The sequence below is a fragment of the Meriones unguiculatus genome, chromosome 14, assembly GCF_030254825.1.
Source record: "Meriones unguiculatus strain TT.TT164.6M chromosome 14, Bangor_MerUng_6.1, whole genome shotgun sequence".
Taxonomy (NCBI): domain Eukaryota; kingdom Metazoa; phylum Chordata; class Mammalia; order Rodentia; family Muridae; genus Meriones; species Meriones unguiculatus.
In genome coordinates, this window is record NC_083361.1 from 62,702,311 (window position 1) to 62,719,949 (window position 17,639).

General features: G+C 44.6%; 1 protein-coding gene across 5 annotated transcripts in view; it reads right to left on the minus strand.

Moving 5' to 3' along the window:
• Positions 1-17,639, minus strand: part of Slco3a1 (solute carrier organic anion transporter family member 3A1) — a 284,954-nt gene that overhangs the window by 15,577 nt on the left and 251,738 nt on the right. For all 5 annotated transcript variants that reach the window (XM_060367352.1, XM_060367354.1, XM_060367353.1 and 2 more), the window contains exons 8-9: positions 14,033-14,208; positions 9,138-9,202 (exon numbers count right to left, since the gene is read on the minus strand). In XM_060367352.1, coding sequence (XP_060223335.1) covers positions 9,138-9,202; positions 14,033-14,208 — 241 coding nt within the window. The remainder of the gene's footprint in view (positions 1-9,137; positions 9,203-14,032; positions 14,209-17,639) is intronic.

Genomic DNA, 17,639 nt, shown 5'->3' on the forward strand with positions numbered 1-17,639 from the left:
TACTTAGCTGGCTATGAGGAGATGGTTTACAGAGATGGTTTACTAGACACTGTCTCTGTTCTATGGCTATCATTGGTCTCTGCCTTTCAGGACTCCCGTTACAGTTCTGATCAGCACAGTCTCACATGGTGTGTGTGTGTTTCCTTACTTGTTCTCTACCTTATTTTTTGAGACAAGGTCTCTCACTGACTCTGGAGTCCACCTATTTGTCTAGACTGGCTGGCTGGCTAGCAAACACCAGCGTCCTCCTATCTCTGCCTGCCAGAGTTGGGGTTATAGCTTTTTCCATGGGTTCTGGGGATTCCCCACTCAGGTCCTTTTACAACAAGCACTTTAGCAAATATGCCACCCTCTCTGCAGCCACACTTTTGATCAGCTGTCCTGCATCCTGCCAGCTTTGCTCTCAGGCTGATCTCCCTTCATCAGACCACTAAATGTGTATCTAGGCTTCTACCCGAGACCTCTGCTCCACAGATGAGCGGAATCTTTCCTCTCAAGGTGTTCTGTAACTCAGCTCACAGTAAGCCTTCCCCTCAGCTTCACCCCTACTCCTAGGCCCTAAAGGCAGCATGTCTCTGGCTCTTTGTATCCTTTTGCAAGAGGATCTCAGTACAGGTTTTTTTTTTTTTTTTTTTTTCTAGGAGTCTGGGTTGATGTGACATTCATGGCAGCGAGCCAACCTCAGGGACAATTTACTATTTGTTTTAGCAGGGCTGGGGGATCAAACCTATGGCTTTATACTTGCAAGGAAGCACTCTACCAACGAACAACACCTCAGCCCAAGGACTGAGATTCTTGATCAGACCCATGAGCTGACCTATATCTCAGACAGAAAAGCAATGATCAGTGCATTTGAATAGTAGGGAAGGGGAGGGATCCATCCCATCAGGAATTCTGCTGAGGGGGCAACCAGTTCATTCTTAGTTGACTGACCCTCCTCCAGCTCTGTGGTCTCCTTCCCTGTTCTGCTTCTTCCACACTGGCCTTTTAACAACTTGCTCTCAATGCTGAGGCAGTTCACCCATTTTCTCTCTGGTCAGCCAGGACTTAGGTGTTGTCATGTCTCAATAACTCTGAGATTTTAAAGTCAGATGCAGCAGCTCTGGCCACAGTTTCCACGTCTTCTTTCATTGTTCACCACATACCGCTAGTTCCTATAGTCCCATTCCCCCCAAAGTCGTATTATTCCTTTATCTCTGCCATTTTCTGTGACCTCCCATTTTACCTCTTCTTTATCCAGCCCAGACACTACCATCAGCCACGCTATCTTCACTTTGGCCACTAGTCTCATTATATTTTAAAGATGGTCTCAGGAAGCCCAGGCTTTCTATGCAGACATGGATGACTTTGGACTTCTGATCCTCCTGCCCCTGACTTCCTCTGTCTGGGACTACACCATCATACCTGGTTACATATACTGCTGGAGATCAAAGCCAGAGCTTCATGCACACTAGACAAAGCATGTGAACAATTGAGTTACATCCTTGGAACCTATCATCCTTGATTTCCTTGCTCTGTTCTTGCATTTCATCTATCACTGATCCCACCAGCTGCAACCTTATTTCTGCCCTAGGGCTACTAGGGAAATTCTCATCGCCAGTGGCCGGTGCCATTGAGGTCCCTGCTCCATCTCTCAGCTCTTCTCCATTAGTGTCTAAAGTAACACAGGGAACCAATGTTACCTTCATTTCTGGATCCTGCCATTTTTCTCTACCCTGCTCATGGCCCATTGTGGTCTTCCATGCTAACCTTCTTCCTTCCTTCCCCATTGAGTATGACAGCCACTCGCCAAATGTTGCTACTTAAATGAAAACCAATAAAAGTTAAGTAAAGCAGCCCACACAAGCCGTGTTCCAAGTAGTGTTCAAAAGCCATATGAGATGCAGAACATTTCTGTTGTCACCCTAGGGTAGCCCAGCCATGGTCTATGCCTCTCCTCACCTGCCCCTTAGCTCATCTGCCTATCCCCAACTCATAATCCTGAAAACTTTAAATGCTCCTGAACTTTCTAAGATACATAATACAATGTAAACACATATAAGATATAAGATAGTTTAAGAAGTAGTGATATGAAAAGCCAGTGTGGACATTCTTAGTATGGACGCTGTTTTTCTTTTAATGAAAATGAAAAATGTGTTTTTCTTCTGATTTGCCTGTTTGAAACCTGCAGAGGTAGAACACTACCACGTGAACTTCAATTCAGAGACCAAGCCATGAAGGTCCTTCTTCATTCAGTGTTAGCTCCACTATCTCAATGCAAACCTCTCTCTCAACTCAACTCTAATGGACTCTACCGTATTCAGTCCCTAGACAGCATCTCTTCCTGAAATATACAGTGGGTCTTGTCCCTCTCTTGGTAAAGGCTACTAGCAGCTTCTACTTGACTTAAAGATAAAGTTCAAAGCTACCCAAGGGGCAGAAGACCTTCCTCATCATGTTCCTAGCTTACTCCTTAGCTCCATATGATGCTGTTCCTGCCTCACCCCACTTTCCTCAATGAGGTCTCTGCAGCCTGTAAGCATTATCCCTATAAGCCCCCCACATGTAAAGCAGCCTTTCTTCTTCCTCTACATCTTCATAACCTGTATTTATTCTCTGCTCTGGACGTCATGCCTGAATCCCAAGGCAGGTAGGTGGCGCTTCCCCCCAGTCACTGTTGTGCTGGTGCAGGTTCCATCACAGATCTTGTCATACTCAACCTCAGTGTCCCCACTGTATTCCCATTACCCACATGGGGCACCCCGAGGGTTGGCAGTGTCACGAGATCTGATTTATTCATTGGCCTTGCATTAATAATAATGGCCGTTAATCTTACTGGGTGCTTGAGGAGATGGAATTAGGCCAGATGCCAAGACTTCTCTGCTAAGCCGCTTTTAATTAAAAGACGAGACAGTGTCATATCCTTTCAGCGCCAGGTTTTCCAAACTGATTTGTGACCCATAATGGGCAATAGAATCAATACACTGGGTCATAACCAACTTTTCAAAATGCAGGGAGTAGAATATCAGAATGTGTTCTACATATTAAAGGTATTTTTCCCATGAAATTTTTGTTTCAGTTATATCTATGCACATGCATTGTGTAACGGGCTATAACGATAAAGTTAACTCCTTGCTTTGGCTTACAGTCACAGGAATGGAAAAATCCCTGTTCCCAGTGGTACCTGCCTTTCCTGCTGCAGACAGATAGAGTTGGGATCAGCTTCAGAGCAGTGAGGGATTATCTTACGCACATCTCCTTATGGTATCTCGGTTTTTATCTCCAATCACCCTACAATTTTCAGAAATAACTTGTTCTTTTAAAATTTTGTGCTATCGAGATTATTATGAAGAACACCCTCTTTCCATATATGAGTGTATATGCATCTCGCTATTGGCCTGCCAGCTCAGAACCCTGGAGGTGGCTCAGGGAAGTGTCGCATAACTGAGTGTAGAATGCTTCCATCACTTTCCAAAAGGAGGCTTTCTAGGTTGTTGGTATTTCATGGCCATCGTTCTAGCCACCATTGTGTGCTGGTCCTCAGGCACCTTCCAAACTTTGTTTGAAAAGTCTTGATTTGTTTGAGATGTTTGATTGGCCTTGTATTTTCCACATAGACAAGGTCAGTGGTTCTCAACCCTCTTAACGCTGAGAGCCTTTAATACAGCTCCTCATGTTATGATGACCCCCAACCATAATAACATTTCAATTGCTACATCATAACTGTAATTTTGCTCCTGTTAGGAATTGTAATGTAAATATCTGATATACAGGATATCTGATGTGCCACCTCCGTGAAAGGGTTGGTCAGCCCCAACCACTGGGCTAGGTGCTGTCCTGGTGTTTCCAGGGATCTATCTGTCTTTATCTCCTGGGCCACCATTATCAGGATTGTTGGCATGCACAATGGCACCTAGCTTTTTACATGGGCTCAGGAGATCTGAATGAAGGTCTTCATTCTTGTGAGGCAAATGCTTTAATGACCAAGACATTTCCCTTACCCTGATGCTTTAGACTGTGTGTAGAGTCCTTAATGTGGTTTAGAGATGCAGAGACCTCTACAGCAACTCTACAGATGAGGGAAAACACCCACATTTTTTGAGCCCTGTTGTGGGGGGCTCTCAAGGGCAGGGTGTGGCCACTTGCCTTCATATGGCTTGGGAACTCAGAACACTGGAGGTGCTCAGCAAATGCCATTTTGTTGCAAAACTATCTGTGGAATGGTTCTACCACTTTCCAAAATGGAGGCTCTCTAGCTTGTTCGTATTTCATGTCTATCTGTCTCTCCAGCTGCTTGACCCTGAGGGCAGGGGACCCGATAATACATCTGTCTATGCTTCCAACGACACAAGAAAAAAAAAATCAATATCATTCTTTCTACTGTGTAGAAATTTTCAAGCTATCACAGCTTCCCAGAAACACCCACCTGTTTTAAGTTGAAAGAGGGCTTAAGGTTTTCATCTGTGGCACCTCCACATCTATGTGTGTCTATTTACCATGAAACAGAAATAAGACACGGATGCCCCTGCGCATCAACACACATGGACTGACCAGTGGGAGGGTTCTGAGATCTGCTCCACAGGGAACAGGGATGATGATGGGGACTGAATACAAGTGCTGACTCTGGAGGGAGACACTTAAGCTGTGTGTTTCCTTCACTGTGGATGGGGTTTTTTCCTCTCTCTTTTATCAATTACATAGGAATTAACAGCATTATAAAACTAATATATTCATGTATGTAGCGATATTCAAAAGTTTCAATTTAGAAAACACATAATCTTATTACTTAAAACTATGTGGTACCATTTGGATGGTCATCCTCCCAAATATTTTTCCCTATGTTTACATGCTTGATAACCATCTAAATCCATTGGAGAGTAGGCCGCCATTGTCCCCACCCCATGTCGTGAGTCCTTTCCAAGTCTATGAATGTTCTTTCCAGAACTTTAAAGGAGGCCTGGCTCCTACCAGGATTACAGACCCTTGCTGATGTAACTAATTCTCTGCTGTTGGACATTTGTGCTGATAGAAAAATGCTTTTTTCAAACCCCACATTTCCAGCCCTAGATCTTTGTGTCCATCCATGACCACAGACTTCCAGTGAGAGCTTTATGCTTACTCTTACTGTGCAGGACAGTTACCTCCCTTTCCACCCTCAGTTTCCATCTTACTCTTACTGTGCAGGACAGTTACCTCCCTTTCCACCCTCAGTTTCCATGTGATGTTCACTCAAGCCATTTTGATCTCAGCTTTGGCATGAGGAAAAAAGTGTGACACAGGTGGGGGCCAGGCCACCTGTTGGAAACCCAAGGTAAATAAATATATTTGAATAACTGGATGAATAATAAGAAGTAATATAAATAAGAAATATTAAAAGGTAATGAAATAAAACAATTCAAGGTAAATAAAAATAACCGAATAATTGAAACGAACATACTGGAAAGGCTGCAAGGTGATGGATTTGTGGCCTCTTCCTCCCAGCAGGCAGCTCAGAAATAAAGCATACCTCAGGCTGCTCAGGGCTTTCTTAATGGGAGGTTTCTTGTCAGTTTGACACAAGCTAGTGTCATCTTGAAAGAGGGAACCTCAAATGCTTCTATCGGGTTGTCCTGTAGGCAAGTCTGTGGGGCATTTTCTTCCTAAATGGCTGATGTGGGAGGGCCCAGCCCACTATAGGTGGTGTCACTCCCACATGGCCATGTGCTGAATAAGAAAGCACACCAGGGAAGACTGTAAAAACAGTGTTCCTCCACGGCCTGTGCTTCAGTTCCTGCCTTCAGGTTCCCTGAATGATAGAGTGTGATCCATTTTAAACAAAGATATCCTTTTCTCCTCCAGGTTGCTTTTGGCCATGGTTTTCATTACAGCAATAGAATGCAAACTAGTTTCCCTGATTTCTTTCTCGGCCCTTTTGTCTTTGGTATATAGGAGGGCTTCTGATTTTTTTTTTTTGAGTTGATTTTGTATCCAGCCACTTTGCTGAAGGTGTTTATCAGCTGAAGGAGTTCTCTAGTTGAATTTTTGGGGTCACTCATGTATACTATCATATCATCTGCAAATAGTCACACTTTGATCTCTTCCTTTCCGATTTGTATCCCCTTGATCTCCTTTGTTTGTCTTACTGCTCTGGCTAGGACTTCAAGTACTATGTTGAAGAGATATGGAGAGAGTGGGCAGCCTTGTCTTGTCCCTGATTTCAGTGGGATTCCTTCACAATAGCCACTAATAACATAAAGTACCTTGGGGTGACACTAACTAAGCAAGTGAAAGACCTGTTTGGGAAAAACTTCAAGTCTCTGAAGAAAGAAATTGAAGAAGATATCAGAAGATGGAAAGATCTCCCGTGCTCATGGATTGGTAGGATTAACATTGTGAAAATAGCCATCCTGCCAAAAGCAATCTACAGAATCAACACAATTCCCTTCAAAATACCAACTCAATTCTTTACAGACCTTGAAAAAAAGATTCTCAGCTTCATATGGAGAAACAAAAAACCCAGAATCTCCAAAACAATCCTGTACAACAACAGATCATCTGGAGGTATCTCCATCCCCAATCTCAAGCTGTACTACAAAGCAATAGTAATAAAAACTGCATGGTATTGGCATAGAAACAGAAAGGAGGATCAATGGAACCAAATAGAAGACCCAGAAATAAACCCACACACCTGTGAATACTGGATTTTTGACAAAGAAGCCAAAACCATTCAATGGAAAAAAAGACAGCATCTTCAACAAATGGTGCTGGTTTAACTGGATGTCTACATGCAGAAAAATGAAAATAGATCCATACTTATTACCCTGCACAAAACTAAAGTCCAAGTGGATCAAAGACCTCAACATAAAACCAGCTACGCTAAATCCGTTAGAAGAAAAAGTGGGGCACAGCCTAGAACTCATTGGCACAAGAGATAACTTCCTGAATAGAACAGCAACAGCACAGGCTCTAAGAGCAACAATCAATAAATGGCACCTCATGAAACTGAAAAGCTTCTGTAAAGCAAAGGACACTGTCATCAAAACAAAACGACTGCCTACAGATTGGGAAAAAATCTTCACCAACCCTTTATCTGACAGAGGGCTGATATCCAGTATATATAAAGAACTAAAGAAGCTGAAATGCAGCAAACCAAGTAATCCAATTAAAAAATGGGGAACAGAACTAAACAGAGAATTCTCGATAGAGGAATATCGAATAGCAGAGAAACACTTAAAGAAATGCTCAGCCTCATTAGCCATTAGGGAAATGCAAATCAAAATGACCCTGAGATTTCACCTCACACCCATCAGAATGGCCAAGATGAAAAACTCAAGTGACAACACATGCTGGAGAGGTTGTGGAGAAAGGGGAACACTCCTCCATTGCTGGTGGGAATGTAAACTGGTACAACCACTTTGGAAGTCAATCTGGCGCTTTCTCAGACAATTAGGAATAGTGCTTCCTCAAGACCCAGCTATACCACTGCTAGGTATATACCCAAAATTTGCTCAAGTACACAACAAGGATATTTGCTCAACCATGTTTGTAGCAGCTTTATTCGTAATAGTCAGAACCTGGAAACAACCCAGATGTCCATCAACGGAGGAATGGATACAGAAATTGTGGTATTTTTACACAATAGAATACTATTCAGCAATCAAAAAAGAGGAAATTGTGAAATTTGCAGGCAAATGGTGGGATCTAGAAAAGATCATTCTGAGTGAAGTATCCCAGAAGGAGAAAGACAAACATGGTAGTATATACTCGCTTATATAGATCTACAAGATATGATAAACATGATGAAATCTATACATCTAAAGAAGATAATCAAGAAAGCAGACAAGGGGTAAGATGATCAATCCTCATTTAGAAAGACAAATGGGATGTGCATTGAACATATGACAGGAGTCTACCGAAGAAGGCATCTGAAAGACTCTGCCTAGCAGTGTTTCAAAGCAGATACTAAGACTCATAACCAAACCTTTGGCAGAGTACAGGGAATCATAGGAAAGAAGGGGAGTTAGTATGATGTGGAAAGGATAGGAGCTCCACAAGGGCCAAATATATCTGGGCACAGGGTCTTTTCTGAGACTGACACTCAACCAAAGACCATGAATGATATAACCCAGAACCTCTGCTCGGATGTGGCACTGGTAGCTCAGTAACCAATTGGTTTCCCATAGTAAGAGGAACAAGGACTATTTCTAACAGGAACTCAATGGCAGGCTCTTTGACCTCCCCACCCCCCAAGGAAGGAGCAGTACTGTTAGGCCACAGAGGAGGACTTTGCAGCCAGTCCTGAAGATAACTGATAAAACAGGGTCAGATGAAAGGGGAGGAGGTCCTCCCCTATCAGTGGACTTGGAAAGGGGCAGGGAGGGAATGAGGAAGCAGGATACAGCTGGGATACCGAGTTAACAAAATGTAACTAATAAGAAAAAAAAAAAAAAAAGAATGCAAACTAGTACCAAACTGCACCACTAAAATTTCCTCCCTTTTGGCACCACTGCATTTTCTCTGTAGCTAATGAAAATTCAGGGTGACATGAGGTCCAGAGTTGGAATACATAACCCCTGTGACATCAGAGGGGTCTAGCATGATGGTGTCTGAACTTGGGAATAAAAAATTCAGGTTTAAAGTGATGGTTAGTTTAAGTTGACAGACCCAGAATCACTAGATAAAGGAGTCTCAGCGCAGGGCCGTCTGGATCACGTTGGCCTATGTGCATGTCTGTGGGGAACTGTCTTGTGCTATTTGAAGTATGAAGACCCTCGCATTGTGAGCAGCACTACTCCATGGGGTTTGAGCCCTTGGCAGTATGCAAACGGGACAGTGGGTAAGCTGAACACAAGCGTTGTATGCACCCATTCTCTCTTGGCTCTGCAAGGCGGGTGAGGCCAGCTGCTTCAAGTTCCTGCTGCCTTGACTTCCGGCAACGATAGACTGTAATCTGGAACTGTAAGCACAATAAACCCCTTCTCCCCCTAAAATTGCTTGTGTCAGGGTGTTTCGTGGTTGCAACGGGAAATGAAAGTAGGACACTAATAAATAAACAGGAAAGAATAAATGACAGGAAAGAAAAGAGGCAAATTCAGGACTTGGGACAGTTTCACCGATCCCCACTCACCTGGTAATACATATCCAATTCATTATGGAGGGAATGAAGAGACAATACGTACCCAACAAACGAAGGAGGAGAAAAAGAACTCCCAGCGCGTAAGACTTGAGTTCAGGGCTGACTGTCCTACATAAAAAGAGATGGAGGGGAGAAAAAAATGATTCTTATCACTCCATTTTAATTAACAGTCTAACAGTCCTAGAGTTATTTGTTGCTGCCCATCAGATCCTACCCCAGAAAATTACTAATAGGTTTTCTTCTTTCTCTTGCTAAAAGTCTGAAAATTGCCTGCAACTGTGGTGCCAAGATACGTTTAGGAATTAAATGCTTTTTTCCCTCCTTTAAATAACCTGAGCTAGAAAGACTGCATGCAAACTCTGTCATGAAGTCTATATTTAGAGCAGCGTGCTTTAGTTCCAAGGAGGACGCACCAAAAGTGTGTAGGGGATGTGCATGTGGGAACAGCAGGTCAGCAAATTATTGAAGAGCAGCTGGAACCATAAACACCTTCAGTGTTCCCGGGTCACTTTGTAAAATCCACCAGATTTTCACTCACGGGCACTCCAAGTGAACCAGCCTTGACCCAGCCATGTGCATCAAGTTTTAGTACCTTGTAATCTTGAAAGGTTCTTTCTAGTCACTGGACTTTGCTTTGAATGACCCCAATCGTCCTGACATGAGTTTACCATGTGCAGTCCCTAAGAATGATCTGACACGTTCTCTAGGGTGTAATGCTTCTTAAAAGTGAGGGTCACCGTAGAGACCAGTTTTCGAGGTTTTAGGTGGGTCCACACAGCAGATCACAAATCTCCCCCATAATCCCTCTGAAGCTTACAGGTGGGATTTATTCAATGCTTGCCTTCTCCCCCCATGGCTAAGGATGACTTACATTGTGGTTACCTTTTGACCTCAACCTTACCTCTGTATCTAACACCCAGCCTGTGCTGAGGGAATTCGTAATTGGGTAGCAGGCTGGGCAGACGTCTCTAACACTGCGCCTGTAGTTTTGTGGTGAAGGACTCTGAGGGAAAGAGACTGGACAATATACACATGGGTTTCCGGTTAATCAGAGTATCACCTCTTCCTGTCTGTTGCTACTGAATTTCCTTAGGGGACAGAGGGATGGGAGTGGCTATACTTCTTGGAAGACTTGGCTAGGCACGGAAGCAGTTCGTTGTGGTTGAGCCTTAAACACGGTGGAGCATTTCAGGGTGACTGGAAGAGTAGAGACCAGAACCACACCATGCAGTGAGGGTGTAGGATCTGGTCCTGAATAAAACAAAGGTGAGGAACAGAGTGACCACTGGATTACCTGCTGTAACAGGTGCACCTCTGTCTGTTGACTGCCCTCCTTGCATGATGGCTACACAGGAGCCATTGTGTCCAGTGATTATGTGGGTGCTGGGGATCTAAAACAGGTCCTTGTGCTTACATAATAAACACTTAACTGAGTCGTGTTCCTAGGCTTAGAATAATACTCTTAAATGACCCCAAGGTTGTTTATTCCTCAACCCATCGACAGTCATCCCGTGATCTATGACTAGGTTGAGCCTTGGTGTGCATGCTTCCGGCTTGTTGTTGTAACGGGTCAAAAGTGACCAACCCCAAAATTATAGACTGACTCTGTTTTCCTCAAAATTTTCTATTCAAGCCTAACACCTAAAGTGATAGTGGGACCTTTGAGAAGTGCTCAGATCCTGAGGGCGGGGCTTACATGAATGATGGATTAGTGACCTTGGGGGAGGGGAAAGAGCCTAAGAGAGATCCTTGTCTCTTTGTCCTCTTGTACTGAAGTGGCCCTTGCCAGTTAATAAAGCCTCAAGCTTTCATTTCTAGCCTCCAGACCCCTGAAACCGTGAGAAACAAATCCCTATTTTTTGTAAACTACGTCTATGGTATTTTGTCATAGTCTGCAAAAGATAATGAAAGAGTAGTTTTTATAATCATTGGCAAATTCAAAGATTTTCCGTAAAGCAAAACAGTACTATTCTTGAGGAATGCACACCTCTTTTTAATTATCGAGAGTGTGGGGCAGGTGAGTGACCCCCAGGGCAGCGTGTTATGACTTCCATTGAATGCTGGGCTCAGGCCTCTGGCTGACAAAGGCAGGTACCAGTTCCAGGTCATGACAGCTGCATCTCTGGGCAAAACTAGCACTCTCTGGAAGATACACATCACACAAGCCAAGTTCCTTGTGTTGTTACTGCCTTCATTTGAAGGTTTAGCTTAAAAGACACATAAATAAAGGCAAATCTCCTTATCAAGAAAACATGTTGCTATAATGAGCTAGACTACTTATCACTTGAAATGTGATTTCCTTTCAGCTGCCGTGTCACTGGGAACAAAGTGAGGAAGGTGCTAAGATCTTTCTTCATATCCTGTGGAGAAACTGGTTCCCATAAGAACTGCAGAGCTTAGTTATGAAGAAATGGAGGGCTCAGGCAGGATGTTATTGAAAGATCCAGGGAAGACCAGAAATGCGGGCTCGGGATCATTAAATTACTGGTGGTGAGACCTTGGGAGTACTGCTTAGTCACTTGCTGGGCCAGTTTCTTCATGTGTAAAAAGGGGGATATTTACAGGGGTGTAGCTCCTACCGGCAACCTCTGACCAGCATCAGAGTGAACCACTGATTTGGGCCAGGGCCTGGGCTGGTAATCATCTGCCGAGGTAGGCCTGCATGGGATATCCCGGTCAGTTCCTACCTAGAATTTCTGTGATGGCAAGCTGGATTAGGAAAGGGGTGGGATGCCATGCTACAATGCGAACAAGAACAGGTGCCTCTAGGTAAACAGGGGTTCATAGATGTATGTGGTCAGCACAGGTCACTGAGACTATCAGCTCTTGATCCATTTAAAGGGAATCTTGATCCATTTAAAGGTCTTGTAGCTTTGAAAAACTACGAGACCTGCTTATCAAGTTTAGGCTTGGAAACAGCTAAAATTTCCACAGCCAAAGTTTTGCCACCTAGAATCTCCCTGGGAACTCACAGGGAGAGAAAGAAGTGGATCATCCACTAATAATGGTGGCAAGGATCCCTCTTTCTGCTGTTTCCTGGAGACTCCTGTGTGTGAATATTACGATACAGTTTCATGAGAATTTCTAATGAAAAACAAACTGCTCCTAACACAGCCACCATAAACCCATACACGAAACCTGATGGGTTTTGTTCATATGCATATAATACTTAATCGCCTTCCACATATAGTTTTAAATTCAATGGCTCATTTCATAAACACTTCTTACATTCTTAAGATTTTTCATTATTCCTTTGAACTGCAGTTCCATAATTTAACTCACAACTTCAATTCAGGTGTTTCTGCCATTATAGTTAACATTGTAATAAAAAAAAATCTGTCTGTATTGAGCTCTTTTTTTTTTTTTTCATTGTACAGAGGCATTTTCTTGAGATAAATGGCCAGGAATGGTGGTAGGTTACTGTAAAGGCCTGAATATTTTTATGGCTCTTGACTCACACTGGCATATTGCATTTCTGAAAGGACTTGCAGGTTTTTCAAGGCCACCAGTAAAAACTGACTCAACTTGATTGACCACAGCCATCCAGCGCGCCACGTATGGATTTGTCAAAGTTCCTAAGTAGAAGATGGCAATTTGCTATTGTTCCCTTAATGCCTCTGTACATTCATAAGCCACTGCTAATGACCATCTGGGTGACACTAGTGCCTCCTATAAATTTACTTCCAGGGCAGTTGCCAGCAAAGAATGGAAAGCGTGGTAGGGAGGCCTCCAGCAACAGGGAAGCTGGGTATAGCAGCTGGTATTGTGCAAGGCATCGAGGTGGTTCCAAGCACCTCATTTCTACCCCAGCCCTGGGCCTTGAGCTGCCTGGCTTATGCATCCAGCGAGGTGAGCCTTTCTGTGGGATATGTTCTTTCTTTGGGTCCAGATGGACACTAGGGTATGTATGGATCATTGCTCTTCTAGGCACCTCCGACAAATCAAGATAGCAACAGCATTGCCAATGATGGAACTTGCTCAGAATATTGCTCAATGATTCACCTTGGAGGCCCTTCATCCACCTCCAGGCCAGCTTCCCAGCGACAAGGGGCTACGGATTTCTGGGTGTCTCACTGCAACCATTTACTCACGTAAAAGCAATCACCACCTGCGTGCCACAGGATCCTTGGCATGGTTAACCTCTCATCTTCTAGAGTGGTTTGCACACATGACCTGAAGGCAGGCAGGCAGGCAGGATGAGTGCTCTTATCTATGTAAGAGAGTCAGAAACAAGTTTGGGGACCATGTTGTGTCCAAGGGCATACGGCTGATTGACAGAAGGACAAGGCTTAGACATAACGACTTGGCTAGTCTAACGCCATTTTTGAGCGTGTGTGTGTGTGTGCATGTGGGTGTTATGAGAATATGTGTGGAGGGCAGAGGATAGCCTAGAATGTTGTACCACAGGATCCTTCCACCATTGGTTTTGAGACAGGGTCTCTTTCTGGCCTAAAACTTGCCCGAGCTAGACTAACTGTCCAGCAAGCTTTCAGGGATCTGCCTGTCTCTACTTCCAGTTTCATAATCATGGTGGTTATACGCAAGCTCTATGACCAGGTTTATATATGGGTTTTGGGAATGAACTTGAGCCCATGCTTGTGAGGCAGGTGCACCAACCAGGCCATGTCCCCAGCCCAATATTTTCACTTTATTGCACCAACAATGCCTCTTGACAAGATCAGTGTGGAATGCTTTTCAAAGTCACCTGAATTCCTGGGAGGCTATGAAAGGAGCCGTCTACTGCTGTCCTGTTGTGCTATGAAGTCCCAATTGACAGAAGGCTTGTAATTGATTCCTCTTAGCCTAGAGCAGCCCCATCTCAACTTGCTTGCAAGACTCACACAGTTCTGATGCTCGGGGACCCTGAAGTTGTGTGTCAGGTGGAGGGGAACAGGCTGGGCTGACTCCCAGGTCCTTGGGGCTCAGTGGACGGCTTACCTGATGAGGATGATGACAGAGGGCGTTTGGGCCATGGCCCCAATCAAGCTGCACACACACATCACACAGAGGAAGGTTAGGAAGGCCTCTTGGCACCCAGGACTGGGACATTTTCCCGGAACCACAGTGGCGTTCTCAGGGGGGACGGTGGTGAGGCATGCACAGCCTGTGAAGTTCTGAAAGGGAAGGTTCAGATATTTCAACTGGGGGTGTCTCTGGTTTCCACACCCATGGCAATCCATCAGCTAAGCTGTCACCGCCTAATTATACATGGTATGGCATTCCATTAATTGGGCCTGAATAAACGAGTTAGCTTTTTAAGGAGGCTGCAAAAAAAACACAGGCAAATAAAGTAATATTTATGGGGAGGAGAGCTGGATTTCCTGTCTCCTGTGTATTTCATTTCCATTCTCAAGAAACCTTCAGTAAGCTGCAATGTAGATAAATGTGCCCCCCCAATACAATTAGAGAGGAAATTGTGCTTCCACAATATGATAAAACATTGCCAAATTAACATCGTAATTACTTGCCAATTTGTCTTCCCTTTATGCAGTTATAATTACACCGAAGTGTATTAAAAGAAGTAAATCAGGTAACCCACATACTGTTGCTGGTTCAGTGCCTGGCATGGCACTCAGAACAAAGAACACATGCTGTCATGCGTGAAGCCATTGTGCCTGGGAGACCCTGATGGTGGAAGCCGAAGGAAAACTTGTCCAGTGGCTGAGGTAGCAAAGGGAGCTAAGAGATTCCAGGCAGCAGTAGCTGACACCAGCTCACAGGGAGCGGAGCGAGAGCCTGATGGGATACATTTATTAATATATGATCAGAGAGGAGAAAGGGAAGCCACCACGTTCCATTTGATCTTCTGAGGGGCTCTGGATCAGCAGCCCCCATTCCCGTGCAAGGTTTGCTCTCGTCTCTCCTGTATGCTTGCTAGCTTGCTCCAGGAATTTCTGATGGCAGAGGGAGGTGCAGGGGCTGGAGGAGGCTGTTCAGAGTGCCAAGCCAATTAAGGTTCAATAATAATAGTGCAGAGGCTTTAATGAATACAAAGTGAAAACAATCATAAATGATTCATTGCCTCCCTTTCCAGAGCTGATTGGCTTTCTGAGCGCATGCCCAGAAGGTAAACACTCCTGAGGGGTCAGGCAAACTCCCCATAAAGCCTGTGTTTCTCTGCCTTTCTCCCTTCACATTTGTTCCTCTCCTCTTCTTACCCGCTCTCCCTTTCTTTCACTACAGGATATAGTACAGATGGGGGTATATTTTCCCATAAGAGATAACTTCCAGGGTGTCCCAAACCCTCTGTGTTCACCGTTATTAGGGCCGCCATGCATGGCAGTGTGAGGCAGACGGTACCCGCTGGCTGTACATCTTCTGAATGGTGTGCCCAGGGTAAGCATCTGTGTGAGTGCTCTTCTTACACACCTGGGTATTTATGGCAATTCCCAGGGCCTAAGGCCTGACAGCAACCGCCCACACCCCATCTCCCAAACCCCTTACCCTATACCTGGAGACTTTACCTGGCTTTTCCGTAACACCTATGATAGACACCACATCCCTTTACTAGCCCTCCAGCGGAGCAGCTCCCCTTCTCCCATGGACCCTCTGAGCCTTGACCTAAACCTGCTCTACAGAGGATATGAGAACTGTCAGTCAGGAACACCCTGAGGCACTTTCTCGAGCATTTCCTTTCGTAATGCTGCAAGGTAATAGACCCGGAAGGTAGTTTGAGAAAACACCCAAGTGGCCAGATTGGCTTCTGCCTTTACAAAGAAGCAGGACTTCCCTCCAGTTAAAGCTCACAATGCCATCCTACCTTCTGCCCAGGGAAGAGTGTATGACCTGATCACCGAAGTCACAGGTAAACTTCTCCAGCTGCTGACAGTGCTCCTTGCTGGACCTGGTCACATCTCATTCTAATTATCTTCTCTCCCTACTAGTTTCAATCAGATCTCATGAAATTCCCAATCGGCATCACATCCTTAGTCTACCATCCATTTTCCCCCTCCCATGGCTCTGTTCTTTGGATTCCCCTTTTCTTTTTCTAGCTACACTTTGCCCTTCTTTCTTGGCATTGCCTCCCCTCTCCCATGCTAACACGCAGGAGCAACTCAGGGCTATGGGCTGGACTTTCTTCCCTTCTTATCCCACATTTTACTATCTGTCCATGACTCTCCTCTTGTCCATATCCTCCCTAGATACTTGACATGCACAGGCATGTTGAGCTGCCAAGCTGAACTTGTGTTGCCTGCTTGGCACATTTTCCCTCCTAAGTCTGGGAGCTGTTTGCAGGGGTCTCTCTCTACCCTGAATGAGAGCTGGGCAGGAAAGAAGCATGGCCAGGAGTCATAGGAGATCAGTGTACTACCCGAAAATATGCTTCTTTGGCACAAGGACTATTTTGAGTTGATCATTTGAGGACATTAACAGATACAGGAGAAGCTGGGATAACACAGAAGACACCAGTTTGAGGTTTCAGGATACCACAGAGATACCAGAGTCTATAGATGCCTGAGTTCCTGATTAAAAAAAAATGGTAAAGAACCTATACACCTCCTTCTGTATACATACAGCCATCACTAGAGAACTTTACATCTAATGTAATGCACCACTATAGACATAGTCATTTTACTGCATTGCTTAGGGATTATGACATAACAGATTCTGGACAGGTTTGATGCAGATACAATTCCCCTGATTACCTGCAGTTCACTGAAGCTGCAGGAATGGAAATTATGTGTGCAAGGTCCTATTTTTTGGAAAGAAACCTTATACTTGTACTTAATGAGGCATGAAGTTTTCTTCAGACTGGCTTCGGACTCTTGGGCTCAAATGATGGTCCTGCAGCCTTAGCTGCTGAGTAGCCAGGACTAGAGTCATACACCACTGCCCTGGCTCCAAATCGCCATCTGTAGAGACATCTCCTTTCTGTACTAGGAAGAGGAGGTGGTAGAGAAGACACTAACCAACCTAGATCCATAGAAGAAATCATTTGCTAACCATTCTTTCCCTGGTCACTTCCCCATCATCGGCCTTCCCATACCCTCCTTTAAGTCTAGATCCAAGGCTACCTCTGTATGATTGATTCATTTCCCTGTGAACCTCCCATGTAACTCCCCTCTCTGTTCTTGTTAAGATGACCTTTGTTAGAGGCCTCCATCCCAGCTAGGAACCACAAAGGGCAGAAAGATAATCATTTCCCCTCCCCTATGAAGAAAAGAAGAGGCCACTACCCTCACAGGGCCATTGGTCAGAAGTAGGGATGGATCCAAATGAAGGGGCCAGAGATGCAGGCCTTCCCTGGTACTCAGGTTGGGCACTTACTGGGCTAACCTGCAGACCAACAGAGCTTCCATCTAGCTCCTCAGGCCTCTCCTTAGATATTCCATTCTGGTTCTGATGGATAACAGCCTCTTATATTTTGCAGTCAGTCCTAACTCACCATGGAGCTAGTTTATTTCCTCTTACCTCACTCCTTCTACAGCCTCACTGCTTCTATTCTATCCCACTTAAATAGCTCCAATTTCTGTATTCAGCCCTTTCTCTTCTAGATGCACATATAAGCTGTTTTCCTGACCAAGCCCAAATGACACTTCTTAGC